The following is a 14,858-nucleotide window of genomic DNA, read 5'->3' as shown; positions in this document are numbered from 1 at the left end:
AGGTGGATTGGCATGCTAAATTGCCTCTTAGTGTCAAGGGACTAGCTAGGGTAAATGTGTGTGGTTTTGGGGAAAGGGCCTGGGTAGGATTGTGATTGGTGTAGGTTTGATGGGCTGAATGGCTTCCTTCTACACAGTAGGATTTTATGAGACAGATAACAGGCAACTACAGACCAGCTAGCCTAACATCTGTCATACAGAAAATAGTAGAACATAAGAAATAGGAGCAGGAGTAGGCCATCTAGCCCTTCGAGCCTGCCCCGCCATTCAGTAAGATCATGGCTGATCTGTCGTGGCTCAGTTCCACATTCCCGCCCTCTCCCCATAACCCTTAATCCCCTCGCTTATCAAAAAACCATCAACCCGCGTCTTAAAAATATTTAGCGAGGCAGCCTCCACCACTTCAACAGGCAGAGAATTCCAGAGATTCACCACCCTTTGAGTGAAGAAGTTCCTCCTCAACTCCATTCTAAACCGCTCCCCCCCCCCTTTATCTTGAGGCTGTGCCCCCTAGTCCTACTATCCGTTCTGAGTGGGAAGAATCTCTCCACCCCTATCCTATCCATCCCATTCATCATCTTATATGTCTCAATGAGATCTCCCCTCATTCTTCTAAACTCTAACGAGTTCAAGCCTAGTTTATTTAGCCTCTCCTCATAGCTCAACCTCCTCAACTCTGGCATCAGCCTAGTAAACCTCCTCTGCACTCCCTCCAAGGCCAAAATATCCTTGCGTAAGTGCGGCGACCAAAACTGCACACAGTACTCCAGCTGCGGCCTCACCAATGCCCTATACAGCTGCAGCAAGACCTCCCTACTTTTATATTCAATCCCCCTCGCTATGAAGGCTAGCATCCCATTAGCCTTCCTGACCACCTGCAGGCTGGGTTTTTGCAAGGACCCCGAGGTCCCTCTGCACCGTCGCCTGCTGCAGTTTTTCAGCTGTTATTAAAGATATTATAGCAGACCATTTGGAAAAATTCAAGATAATCAGGGAGAATCAGTGTGGTTTTGTGAAAGGCAAATCATGTTTAACCAATTTATTGGAGTTCTTTGAAGGAGTCACGTATGCTGTGAACTGGTGGATGTACTGAACTTAGATTTCCAGAAGGCATTTAATAAGGTGCCACAACAAAGGTTATAGCAAAAAATAAATGCTCATGGTGTACCAGGTATCATATTGGCATGGATTGAAGATTGGCTAACTAACAGGAAACAGATATTGGCATAAATGAGTCTGTTTCTGGTTGGCAGGATATAATGAGTGGTGTGTTATAGACATCAAAGCACCTTTTACAATTTATGTGAATAATTTGGTTGAAGGGACCAAAGCTTGTGGTTGCTAAATTTGCTGACGACACAAAGGTAGGTAGGAAAGTAGGAAGAGGATGTAAGGAGGCTATAAAGGAATGTAGTAGGTTAAATGAGTGGGCAAAAATCTGGCAGATGGAGTATAATGTGGGGAAAATGTGACATTGTCCATTTTGACAGAAAGAATAAAAAAGCTTATCTAAATGGTGAGAAATTGCAGAGCCGTGAGCAGAGGGATCTGAGTGTCGTACCGGGTGAATCACTAACAGCTAGTATACAGGCACAGCAAGTAACTAGCAAAGCTAATTGAATGTTATTGTTTATTGTTTGGGAATTTATTACAAAAGAAAGGAGGTTATGCTTTGGTTGTGCAGCACATTGGTGAGACAATATCTGGAGTATTGCATACAATATTAGTCTCCTTGTGCAAGGAAAGATGTAAATGTGCTGAAAGCAGTTCAGAGAAAGTTTACTGGACTTATACCAAGTTAGGGGGTTGTCTTATGAGGAAAGGTTGGGGAGGTTAAGATTGGGTCTACTAGGGTTTTGAAGAGTAAGAGGTGACTTGATTTGAACCTTTAAGATCCTGAGGGGTCTTGACAGGGTGGATATGGAGAGGATGTTTCCGCTTGTGGGGAATCTAGAACTGCGAGTAGCTGCTTAAAAATAAGGGGGTCACACATTTAAAACCGATAAGAATTTTTTTTTCTGAGGGTCGTGAATCTTTGGAATCCTCTTCCTCAAAAGACAGTGGGAGCAGTCTTTAAGTAGTTTTTAGGTAGAGCGAGATAGATCCTTGATTAACAAGGTGGTGAAAGGTTATCAGGGGTAGGCAGGAAAGTGGAGTTGAAGTTGCAATCAGACCAGCTATGATCTTATAGAATGGCAGAGCTGGTTAAAGGGGCCAAGTGGCCTACTCCCGCTTCTAATTCGTATGTTTGTAAATTCCTTTTCCTATCTCTGCCAATACTTTCTATTACATTTTTATTATTTTTGTAATCATTATTTATTGGTCCAGCTACTTTTTTGAAAAAGCATTAGTTACCATGGCAACAGAAGGGCTTGTGCTCTTTTAATTGATAATCATTTTAATGGGTGTTCGTAAACAGATGATTTCATCCTATATTTGATGCTACGCCAATATTTAAACTGCTCTGTGCAAACTGTGTGGCAGCAGTTTATTTGTTTCCCACACATCATCTGACACCAGCCTCAAGAATGTTATCAACACCAGATGCTTATAGTGGAATTTACTTCATGAAGAAGTAGGGAAACTAAGGCTGTTTGTAACTTCTAAATTGCTTGCCTTACTGATATTGACTAATGTTCCTGCCCAGAGACTGAGCCTTGGATCTTCTTGTTCAGTGTGGGGAGATGGTCGCATAGTGGGAATGGCAGTGGACTAGAAATTGAGAGGTCCAAGTTAATACTTTAGAATCATAGGATCCGTACAATGCAGAGGGAGGCATTTCAGTCTATCAAGCCTACACCAACAATTCCACCCCGGCACTATCCCTGTAACCCCATATATTTACCTTGCTAATGCACTGACACTAAGGGACAATTTAGCATGGCTAATCAACCTACCCTATATCTTTGGAGTGACATAGGTTGAAATTCCAGCCTGATAGTTGGTGGAGTTTAAATTCAATTAATAAACCTGGAATTGAACTATAACATCAATAACGATGGCCATGACAATTATCATCAATTGTTGAAAAAACCCATCTGGTTCTTTCGTGCATTTTACGGAAAGAAATCTGCCATTCTTACACGACTGTAGATTCAAAACCCTCTTAACTGACCTCTGCAATGACCTAGCAAACCACTCTGTTCGAAGGCAATTAGGAGTGCTGCTCTTCTCAGCAACACCCTAATCTCATGAAGGAACAGAGGGGAAGAAAAAACCCCGTGCCATGTGGTTATGACTGAAATATCAGTAAATTAGAGTTCTCGGGGGCAATTCTCCCAAAAAATTCTGAGTGTTGAATTTGCATAAAAACTGGAGTAAATCCCACTAGTGTTTTTAGCAGGAATTTCAAAACGAATCTCTCACGCTCTGTGCACTGCAAAGTGCATGAGCTTGATTCAGGTGTAAAATCTGTGGGCGGGACCTATTCCTGTTGCACAGGCTGGCAGCATAGCACTGAGTGGGCCACTGTGCCTGCGTCTGCCAGTCAGAGCTGAGATCAGCACATGCGCAGTAGCCCCACACTGCCAGTCTCCCGATTGCTGGCCAACCCCACGATCCTGCAATGCTGTTCCTCTGCCCCTCCAATCTCTTGATCTTCTCCCCCCACCCTGATTCCCAGCCCCAATCGCTGGCCCCCTTCCCTCTGTCGCTGATCCCTCTGCAGAGTGACAGCAGGATCTTCTCACCCTGCCTCCATTAGGCCCCACTTCCTTGGCCCTGCCCAGCGCCCAGTGGGACTGCCAGTGTGCCACTTTTCCCCTTGAGCAATGCCAGGGGGCCAGGCTGGCACTGCTAAGCTCGTAATGCCCGGGGGGCACCGTCCCTTTACTCCCGAACTTCTGGAGGCCTTGATGGCCCCACTTCACTCCAGTGGGGTTGGGCTGCCAGGTCCCTGCAACTGGGAAGCTATTGTAAACCCCACTGGAGTGAAACACTCTGCTGGGGGTATGTAAAAATCTAGCAGAGATTTCCATTCCAGGCCTGCTAATGAGATTCAAATTATATTTAAAAGGATATTAGAATAATTTATACAGCTGTGAGTCAGAAATTGGCACGGAGCTGACGATGCCAGAGGTACGCGGGGACTGTGGGGGCTCCGCTTAAGTCTCTTGGCCTGCTGTGCTGCTATAGCAGTGGGCTGGGAGAATTGCCCCCAGCCTTAAGAAAAAAATTTCAAATGCTTAACAGTTAGAGAATGCAAAATTATTCCAGCTGCAGTTTCTGCTGATCAGTTAGTTGCTGTAAGTATTTTGTTTAAATCATCTGGTGCAATGAAGCAGAAGGGTGGTGTATTTCTTAAGGTTGGGAAATCTTTAGATCAATCTTAGGTTCTGTTAGAATGTAACGTAATGGAAATCCATATAAGCTCAATTTGATGTGTGAAAAATAACCTTATGTTCCAGCCCTTATGCAGAAAGTCACTTGTTATATTCATTGTTCTTTTAATAAATGTTCTTTGCACTACAGGTCTGAGGTTAAGGGAATAAAATATGGATCAATAGCTTTTAAAAATTCATGGTATCTTATTTTCTTTGTGGTTTGTATTCTGTAGCACACACTGTTCTCAAGCCAAGTGCTTGCAATTTCTCCTGAGCCAATCATTATTAAGGGACAAAGTACTGCTGCTACTATTCTGCCTTTTGCCTGAAGAAGACAGTTGGTTCATACTGAATTACCCCAGCTACCCAGTCAAGTTAGTGCCTGGGACTGTCATTGCGCTACCTAGAGAATCACAGTTGCACATAATGCTACTCAGTTCATAGTGCAGGGACCCTGTCATGATTCTGCCACCTCTGCAGTTAGCTTAATAAATTGGTAATTAATACATCCACTGGAGGAACCAGAAAGTAGTCATGGAACACAGTGCCACAGTGAGTAGAGAGGTGAGCAGCATTGATGAGGAAGCTAGACAGGCATAGAGAGGTGAAGCATACGCTGATAGGGTTAAATGAAGTAGGATAGGAGATAGCTTCTGTGCAGCATAAGCACTGACATGGACCTAGAGCATAAAAACAAAAGTATTTCAAAATCCATATTACTACATTTCACACATGAATAGTACTCGGTGGGTACACTAGGATAGCCACTACAAGCATGGATACAGCGACAAACTTCTGAGATCCATTCACTCCATGTAATTTCTTGTGCCCTTTCTAGTGATATCTAAGAATATCCAAGGGACTAAAGAAAGACTTCTGTGCTGAACACATTACTTCAAGAAAGCTGTCTACAACTCCAATGTTGTAATTCCAAATGCAATGAAAGTTCTTCGCGAAGGCTACTTTAAAATTTAAAGCAACTGAAATTCAATGTAAAAACCTAGCAATGGATAATTAATTGTTTCATGATTATCCACTGTTTTCTGCCTTATAAAATTTCAGAATAAATACCAAGTGAGCTGTGTCAGGACTCTGTAGTCCGTTTACTTTAAATTATGTCAGATTCAGAGGTGCAGTTCAAATCAACCAGATTTCTCAGTTTCTGCTGGGCATTGCATCTGTAGCACAAAATGGTTAATAAATTGGCACTCTCATAGAGCATGACGATTAAAGTTCCACTGTGTTAACAACAGAATATAATAATTGATTAATTCAAGGGATGATGGCTTTACTGGGTTGGCCAGCATTTATTGCCCATCTCTAATTGTTCTTGGAAAGATGTATCTGTTCCCTTTGTGCTTCTAGGGCAACACGTTGGAACAGTGGTTAGCACTGCTGCCTCACAGCATGAGGGGCCCAGGTTCGATTTCCAGCCTGGGTCACTGTTTGTGTGGAGTCTGCATGTTCTCCCTATGTCTGCATTTGTTTCCTGCTGGTGCTCCAGTTTCCTTCCATAATCTGTGAGATGTGTTGTTTCGGTACATTGGCCATGCTAAATTCTTTGTGTACCCGAACAGGCACGGGATTGTGGCAACTAGGGAATTTTCACAGTAACTTCATTGAGTGTTAATGTAAGCTTACTTGTGACTGATAAATAAATTTTACTTTCTAGATGATAGTGATCTTGGGTACAGATGGTGCTGGCTAAGGAGGCGTGTTAAGTTCCTGCAATGCGTCTTGTAGATGGTACACACTGCTGCCACTGTGAGTCAGTGGTGGAGGGAGAGGATGTTTGCGGATAGGGTGCCAATCAAGCAGGTTGCTTCATCCTGGATGTGTCAAGCTTCTTGTGTGTTGTTGGAGCTTCATGCGTCCAAGCAACTGGAGAGTATTCATCAGACTCCTGACTTATGCCTTGTAGATGGTGGACAGGATTTGGGAGAGTCAGGAGGTGGGTTATTGGCTGCTGAATTCCTAGAAAAATGGATAACAAAGTTTTATTTGGAATCTGTTTTAATTCTTCATTTCTTTCTTGCAGATTTGATCCCAAACGAGCTGTACAGCAGCTGCGGGCCTGTGGAGTGCTGGAGACCATTCGAATCAGTGCTGCAGGATACCCATCTAGGTAGCTTCTATGGTTTATGTGACTGTACAACATTAATCAAAAACCTTTTTGTAAAGAAATAGATGGGGCTCTGTCATAACTGAATGCAAAGTATAACTGGCAGATAGAAACAAAAAAAATCAGGATCAAATAACTGTATTTGAAATGTGAAGAGTATATGTGCCAGCCCAGTGGGTATACTACGGTACTTTGAGATCCATTCAATCCACGTAATTCCTTATGCCCATTCTAGTGACCTTTGAGAAAGTCCAAGGGGACAATAAAATACTGAAACAAACAATTAATAGTTTATTTAAAAAAAAGATTTTGAGCTGGAATAGATGCTCAATAATGCAACTCATTTATGAAACATACTGAGCCTAGAACTCAAGACCACCTGGACACTACTCCGATGCAGGAATAAACTGGCCACTTCATCCATCAACCCCCTCTACCTCCTTGTAATTATTTCTCTTAATTCCCTCTCTTGAGAATTGCATCCACTGGTTTCTCAATAAAAATAAAATAATATTATCTGGCGGTTCTATTCCTATTGTTTGCTTTACTGAGAAATCAAGTTCATTATTCTGTTACTTGGGTGAAAGTGTCTCATCTGTGCTCTCTTAATCCCAACTTCTTTTAGCTTTCTTCTCTTGTCATTATTAATTGCACTTGCTTACAAACTGAAAAATGTCTTGGATCAGCATTACACTCTTTATAGGTATAGTTTTGTGTGCAAATTTTTATTGATTTTCTTAAAAATATATATTCTTGTCTGTATCTAACGTAGTTCCACTGGAGCTTTCTGAACATGTGACCTAAGGGAACAATTAAAAATGAGGAACCCGAGTTGTCACAATACCTAACACTGTTTCTTTGACAGGTGGACGTACCATGAATTCTTCAACCGATATCGAGTCCTAATGACAAAGAAGAACATAATGTTAAATGATAAGAAAGAGACTTGTAAGAGGCTTCTTGAAATTGTTGTCAAGGTAATATCTTGGTGCCAGCCCAATGAACATAAGAACATAAGAAATAGGAGCAGGAGTAGGCCATCTAGCCCTTCGAGCCTGCCCCGCCATTCAATAAGATCATGGCTGATCTGTTGTGGCTCAGTTCCACTTTCCCGCCCTCTCCCCATAACCCTTAATCCCCTCTCTTATCAAGAACCCATCAACCCGCTTCTTAAAAATATTTAGCGAGGCAGCCTCCACCACTTCAACGGGCAGAGAATTCCAGAGATTCACCACCCTTTGAGTGAAGAAGTTCCTCCTCAACTCCGTTCTAAACCGCCTCCCCTTTATCTTGAGGCTGTGCCCCCTAGTCCTACTGTCTTTTTTGAGCGGGAAGAGTCTCCACCTCTATCCTATCCATCCCATTCATCATCTTATACGTCTCAATGAGATCTCCCCTCATTCTTCTAAACTCTAACGAGTACAAGCCTAGTTTATTCAGCCTCTCCTCATAGCTCAATCCCCTCAACTCCGGTATCAGCCTAGTAAACCTCCTCTGCACTCCCTCCAGGGCCAAAATATCCTTGCGCAGGTGCGGCGCCCAGAACTGCACACAGTACTCCAGCTGCGGCCTCACCAATGCCCTATACAGCTGCAGCAAGACCTCCCTACTTTTATATTCAATCCCCCTCGCTATGAAGGCCAGCATCCCATTCGCCTTCCTGACCACCTGCTGCACCTGCAAGCTGGGTTTTTGCGACTCATGCACAAGGAATGTTATCTCAGAATTAAGGGTGGTTGTCTTTAATAGTAGGGGGAGAGAAAAGAGCTACTTGCCAATTTTGCCATGATGATAAGGCCTGCCAATAACATCATGGATGTTTCTTATTGTGCCAATGTATGTATCTGCTGTTCTTGTATTGATGGTAAACTGCACCATCCATTAAAACACCATGTCCTGTTTTGTCAGGATCCTGATAAATTCCAGTTTGGCCGATCCAAGATCTTCTTCCGTGCTGGTCAGGTGGCATACCTGGAAAAACTCCGAGCAGATAAGTTCCGAGCTGCATGTATGATGATACAGAAGACCGTCCGTGGTTGGTTACAGAGAACTAAGTACAGACGGATGAGAAAGGCTGCCATCACTTTACAGAAACATGTTCGGGGCTACCAAGCTCGCAGGTAGGAACATTTCTCAGGACTTTATTACATTATTCAGGACTGAAGGAATTCCATTGGATGTGCCAACTTGGGAAAACTAGCATATTCTGATTATCCTGTTGCATTAATAAAGCCTTCATCAACTACTCTGTCTACCTGCCTTGCCACTTTTAATGACTTACACACATATACACCCAGCTCTCTCTGCTTCTGCACTCCTTTCAAAATTTTACCCCTGATTTTATATAGTCTCTCCATGTTCTTTCCACCAAAATACATCAGCTCACACTTCTTCACATTGAACGTCATCTGCCACCTTTCTGTCCACTCCACTTACTTGCCCAAGTCCTTTTGAAGTTCTACGAAGTCCTCTTCACAGTTTATAATACTTCCAAGCATTGTACCAACTGCAAACTTTGTAATTGTTCCCTGCATGCCAAGATCTAGATCAGTATTCTATAGCAGAAAAAAGTAGGAAGTCACCCCTGTGCAACTCCACTATAAATCTTCCAACAATCCAAGATATAATTATTTACATTTTGTTTCCTATTACTCAATCAACTTTGCAACCACATTGCAACTATCCCTTTTATTCCATAAGCTCACATGTCTGTTGTCAGGCATTGTATCAAATGTCTTTTGGAAGTCTGTGTACACTACAGCAATAGCATAAGACATAGGAGCCAAAGTAGGCCATTCAGTCCATTGAGTTTGATCTGCATTTAATGATATCTTGACTAATTTGGGATGATAATCTCCCGATTTTTTTTGAATAAGAGTGTTGCAACTGCAGTTTTCCAATCTTCTGGGGCTTTTCCGAAATTTAAGGATTCTTGAAAGATCATTACCAGTGCACCGACTCTCATCAACTCTCTCTGTTAGCTCTTTTAAAAACTCCAGCAAGGTGGTTGAACACAATCTTCCCTGAAGAGGTCCATGCTGGCTCTTACTAATCAACTCGCACCTTCCCATGTGACTATTAATTCTATCCCAAATAATCATTTCTAGAAGCTTCTCCACCATCAAAATTTTCTTTGCCCATGTCTTTCCTCTTCCTATCTCCCAGTACAGTGTCCCGTTCTCTTTCAAACATTTGAGCCTAACTTGATTTCAGGGTCATCTTGAATTCAGATTTTGAGATGATTTTTCTTTAGAAGACTTATTTTTGGATATATTGGATCACTTCCATCCACTTTTACCCGCAAGCTTGTCTTTGTGTTCCATCGGTTTCACTCTCTGTTCACCTTTGTTCATTGTTTTCTCATTCCAAGGCTGGTGGATTACCTACGGAAAACGAGAGCTGTGAAAATTTTCCAGAAGCAGTATAGGATGCTTGTTGTGCGGCGTGAATACCTGCAGATTCGCAATGCGGCCATCACAATCCAGGCTTATACTCGTGGAAGGTTTGTCAGGCAAGTGTACCATGAGGTAAGTTCTTTGCACTCTTGGGCCTAGAATTTCATGTAAAATTAGGTCCTAATTGACAACCTTTTAAGAAGAAGAGGAAGGGAGAAGATGCTTTCCACAGAAGCATGTGTTTTCAGGCCAATGCACCTCGCCTTGCTCTGAAGATAATGACTTATCTCTACCTTCAATAGTGGAAATATTTTTTCAACGTTATTAGAGCACCAGTCTAATCTGGGGAATTGTCTATGTCTGTACCTGAGTTGGCAAATTTCTTTAAGCTTTTCGTATGATATATGATGGAGCAGAAGTTTGGCTGGGGGTATTATCAGGCCCAGGTTCTCGGAGGGGACCTAATTTAGATGATGGATCCTTACATCAGCATAAACACAACCCCCAATGCTGGTTTTAATGCCTACCTAGACACTGAAATTCATCCCCAAACAATGTAGAATCATAGAATCACACAGCGTAAAGGAGGTCCTTTGGCCCATCTACTCTGCATCAACACATTAGAAGTATCTCATCTGCCAGCACTTGGCCCATAGCCCTGAATGTTATGATGTGCCAAGTGCCCATCCAGATTTTTTTTAAAAGATGTGAGGCAACTAGCTTCCCCACTCTCCCAGACCGTCATCACCCTCTGGGTAAAAACGTTTTTCCTCGCATCTCTCCTAAACCTCCTGCCCTCACCTTTATCCTATGCCCCCTGACCAACCCTTCAACTAAGGGGAACAACTGTTCCTTATCCACTCTGTCCCTATCTCTCATAATCCTGTACACCTCGATCAGGTCACCCCTCAGTCTTCTTTCCTCTAATGAAAACAAACAAAACAAAGCCTGTGTCTCTTCATAACTTAACTGTTCCATCCCAGGCAACATCCTGGTGAATCTCCTCTGCACTCCCTCCAATGCAATCACACACTTCCTATAATGTGGCAATCAGAACTGCACACACTACTCCAGCTGTGGCCTCACCAAAGTTCTGTAGAACTCCACCATAACTTCCCTGCTTTTTGTAATTTATGCCTTGATTGATAAAGGCAACTGTTCCATATGCCTTTTTCACCATCCTACTAACATGCCAAGCTTCCTAGTGTCCTACCATTCATTAAGTATTTCTGTTTTTGTTCATTCATGAGACATGGATTTCACTGGCTGGCCAGCATTTATTGTCCATCCGTAGTTATAGAGGGCAGTTAGGAGTCAACCACATTGCTGTGGCTTTGGAGTCGCATGTAGGCAAGACCAGATTTCCTTCCCTAAAGGACATTAATGAACCAGAAGGCATTTTCTGACAATCGACAATGGTTTCGTAGACATCAGTAGATTCTTAGTTCCAGACGTTTTTTATTGAATTAAAATCCATCACCTGCCGTGGCAGGATTCAAACCCAGATCCCCAGAACATTAGCTGAGTTTCTGGCGTAATCGTCGAGCAATAATACCACAAGGCCATTGCCTTCCCGAGTCAAATTACTCTTTCGAAAGCATATTGCCACACACTTTTCAGAGTTAAATTCCATCTGCCACTTATTTGCCCATTTGTCCATTCCATCTATATCTTCTTATGGTCTTAGACACTCTGCCTCATTATTAATCACTTGGCCAACTTTGTGCCATCTGCAAATTTACTAATCCTACTCCCTACATAGTCATCAATGTCATTTACATAATTGCAGTTAATAGGGGGCCTAATACAGATCCCTGTGGTACACCAGTAGACAATGGCTTCCTGTCACTGAAGCAGCCTTCCTTCTGTCACCCTCTATTTCCTACAACTGAGCCAATTTTGAATCCACATTATCTAATTATCCTGTATCCCATATGCATTTATCTTTACAAGTCTCCCATATGAGACCTTATCAAAGGCTTTGCATATAAACTACATCGATTGCACTACCCTCGTCTACATGCCTGGTTACTCCCTCAAAAAGATTCAATCAAATTTAAATGTGATTTTGGATGTTTTCCAGTGTCCTTAGAGCATAGCACTGTGGAATTTTCCGGGGCTGCAGACCTTTACGGTGTGAATCGCTGACTCCAGACCTGCCGGTGTACCAAGCAGCTTTGTGTCTGGAGAATAAGGAGGGCTGAGGAAGGGAGAAGTAGATCTGAAACTGCCGCAGTTGACTTGAGGCCCTGTGTGTACACAACCCTAGCTGAACTTGTCTGGAACACTGCAGAATAAATAGATCAGTCCCAGGATCCCCTTTTCCTTCCCAAGCTTACTCTGCATCCGGATCTCCAGAGAGGAAAAAAAACCAAACAATTTTATTAGTCATGAGCAAGAACTGAAAACACAAATGAAAAAATCAGAAACAGGTCAACTACCATTGCAATAATTTGATCTCTGACTCCCTCATGTATCTAATTCCAGTTTATGCATTAATTCTAATGGAAAGATCTAATTTGCTTAATGATGTTTTGCTTAAAGTTTCATTTTTCAAGCACTCAACAAGGACATTAAGTGAATCAATTACTCTGTTTGTGATTGATTTCCTCTTTGTAGCTTTGCGTTGATAGGGTTTTTGCAGGCCTAGCCATTAGAAAGGTCTGCTTTTAGGTCTGTTACCCACTTGGTGGACAAATCCAAAATAGGACTTCAGGGTTGGTTGTATTGGCAGAGTTAGATATTTACAAATCACAGGTATTGTGGATTTGTATGTGATCATAGAACATAGAACACTGGAGCACAAACAGGCCCTTCGGCCCAAAAGTTGTACCGATCACATCTATACCTACCAAGCCATAGAACTATCTGTAACTTCCAATGCCATTAGCTCCCATATACTCATCCAGAAGTCTTTTAAAAGACCCCAGTGAGTTTGCCTCTACCACCACCGACGGCAGCCGATTCCACTCACTCACCACCCTCTGAGTGAAAAACTTACCCCCAACATCTCCTCTGTACTTGCTTCCCAGCACCTTAAACCTGTGTCCTCTCGTAGCGACCATTTCAGCCCTGGGAAATAGCCTCCGAGAATCCACCCTATCTATTCCTCTCAACATTTAATAAACCTCTATCAGGTCGCCTCTCAACGTTCATCTCTCCAGGGAGAAGAGACCTAGCTCCCTCAACCTATCTTCATAAGGCATGCCTCCCAATCCAGGCAACATCCTTGTAAATCTCCTCTGCATCCTCTCAATAGCTTCCACATCCTTCCTATAGTGAGGCGACCAGAACTGCACACAGTACTCCAAGTGGGGTCTGACAAGGGTCCTATAAAGCTGCAGCATTACCTCCCGACTCCTAAACTCAATCCCTCGATTAATGAAGGCCAGTACACCATATGCCTTCTTGACTACATCCTCCACCTGCGAGGCCGATTTAAGAGTCCTGTGGACCCGGACCCCAAGATCCTTCTGCTCTTCAACCCAGCTAAGACTCCTACCCTTGATATTGTACTCCTGCATCCCGTTGGTCCTGCCAAAATGGACCACTACACATTTATCTGCATTGAAGTCCATCTGCCACTTCACCGCCCAGTCTTGTATCCTATCTATGTCATGCTGCAACTTCTGACATCCCCCCAGACCATCCACAACACCACCAACCGTCGTATTGTTGGCAAACTTACTAACCCATCCCTCCACTTGCTCATCTAGGTCATTTATGAAAATGACAAATAGTAAGGGTCCTAGAACAGATCCCTGGGGCACTCCACTGGTGACCGACCTCCATGCAGAAAAAGACCCATCCACAACCACTCTCTGCCTCTGCAGGCAAGCCAGTTCTGGATCCACAAGGCCAAAGCCCCTTGGATCCCATGCCCTCTCACCTTCTCGAGAAGTCTTGCATGGGGGACCTTATCAAACGCCTTGCTGAAGTCCATGTAAACCACGTCCACCGCTCTTCTTTCGTCAATGTGTTCAGTCACATTTTCAAAGAACTCAACTAGGCTCGTAAGGCACGACCTGCCCTTGACAAAGCCATGCTGACTATTCCTGATCATTCTAAACTTCTCTAAATGCCCATAAATCTTGTCCCTCAGAATCCTCTCCATCAACTTACCAACCACTGAGGTCAGACTCACCGGTCAGTAATTTCCCGGGCTATCCCTGTTCCCTTTCTTGAAAATAGGAACCGCATCCGCAATCCTCGGGAACCTCTCCCGTCTCCATTGACGATGCAAAGATCATCGCCAGGGGCTCTGCAATCACTTCCCTCACCTCCCACAATAACCTGGGGTACATCCCATCCGGTCCCGGCAACTTATCTATCTTGACAGAATTTAAAAGTTCCAACACATCCTCTTCCTTAACATCCACATACTCAATCTTTTCAGACTGCCGCAAACTGTAGTACAACCTCTCAGATCCCTTTCCACCGTGAATACCGAGGCAAAGTACTCATTAAGCACCTCTGCCATGTCTTCCAGTTCCACACAGTCTCTTCCCCCTTCACCTTTTATAGGCCCTATCCCTTCTTTTCTCATCCTTTTACTCTTCACATATTTGTAGAATGCCTTGGGATTCTCCTTAATTTTACCCACCAAGGCCTTCTCATGTCCCCTTCTGGCTCTCATAATTTCCTTTTTAAGCTCCCTTCTACAAGCCTTATACTCCTCTAGATCCTTAACATCTCTTAGCTCTCCGAACCTTTTATACACCTTTCTTTTCCTGACCAGGTTCACCACAACCTTCGTGCACCACGGCTCCCGTGACCTACCAAAACCTCCTTGTCTCATCGGAACGTTGTCGTGCGTAGCTCCAGTCAAACATTCCTTGAAAATCCGCCACCTTCCTTCAGTACTTTTGCTGAGGCTTCTAGATGCATTCATAAGTGGTCAACAAAGTCAAGAACTTTGACGCTCTGCCATCTAGCTTTTATATTCTCTACATTTTCCAACACTTTCTCTTGTTAATCATGTAACTTTTATATTTAACTTTTCCATCTATTTTTATTGAC

At 43.2% G+C, this 14,858-nt stretch overlaps 1 protein-coding gene across 1 annotated transcript in view; it reads left to right on the top strand.

The window, feature by feature from the left end:
- myo5b (myosin VB) overlaps positions 1-14,858 on the top strand; it is a 276,339-nt gene that overhangs the window by 200,866 nt on the left and 60,615 nt on the right. Inside the window, exons 17-20 of the mRNA XM_080207332.1 lie at positions 6,361-6,447; positions 7,310-7,421; positions 8,353-8,564; positions 9,815-9,971. Coding sequence (XP_080063458.1) covers positions 6,361-6,447; positions 7,310-7,421; positions 8,353-8,564; positions 9,815-9,971 — 568 coding nt within the window. The remainder of the gene's footprint in view (positions 1-6,360; positions 6,448-7,309; positions 7,422-8,352; positions 8,565-9,814; positions 9,972-14,858) is intronic.

This window comes from Carcharhinus amblyrhynchos, chromosome 1, assembly GCF_965287045.1.
Source record: "Carcharhinus amblyrhynchos chromosome 1, sCarAmb.v2.hapA, whole genome shotgun sequence".
NCBI classification, from domain to species: Eukaryota; Metazoa; Chordata; class Chondrichthyes; order Carcharhiniformes; family Carcharhinidae; genus Carcharhinus; species Carcharhinus amblyrhynchos.
This window is presented reverse-complemented; position numbering and strand designations above follow the sequence as displayed.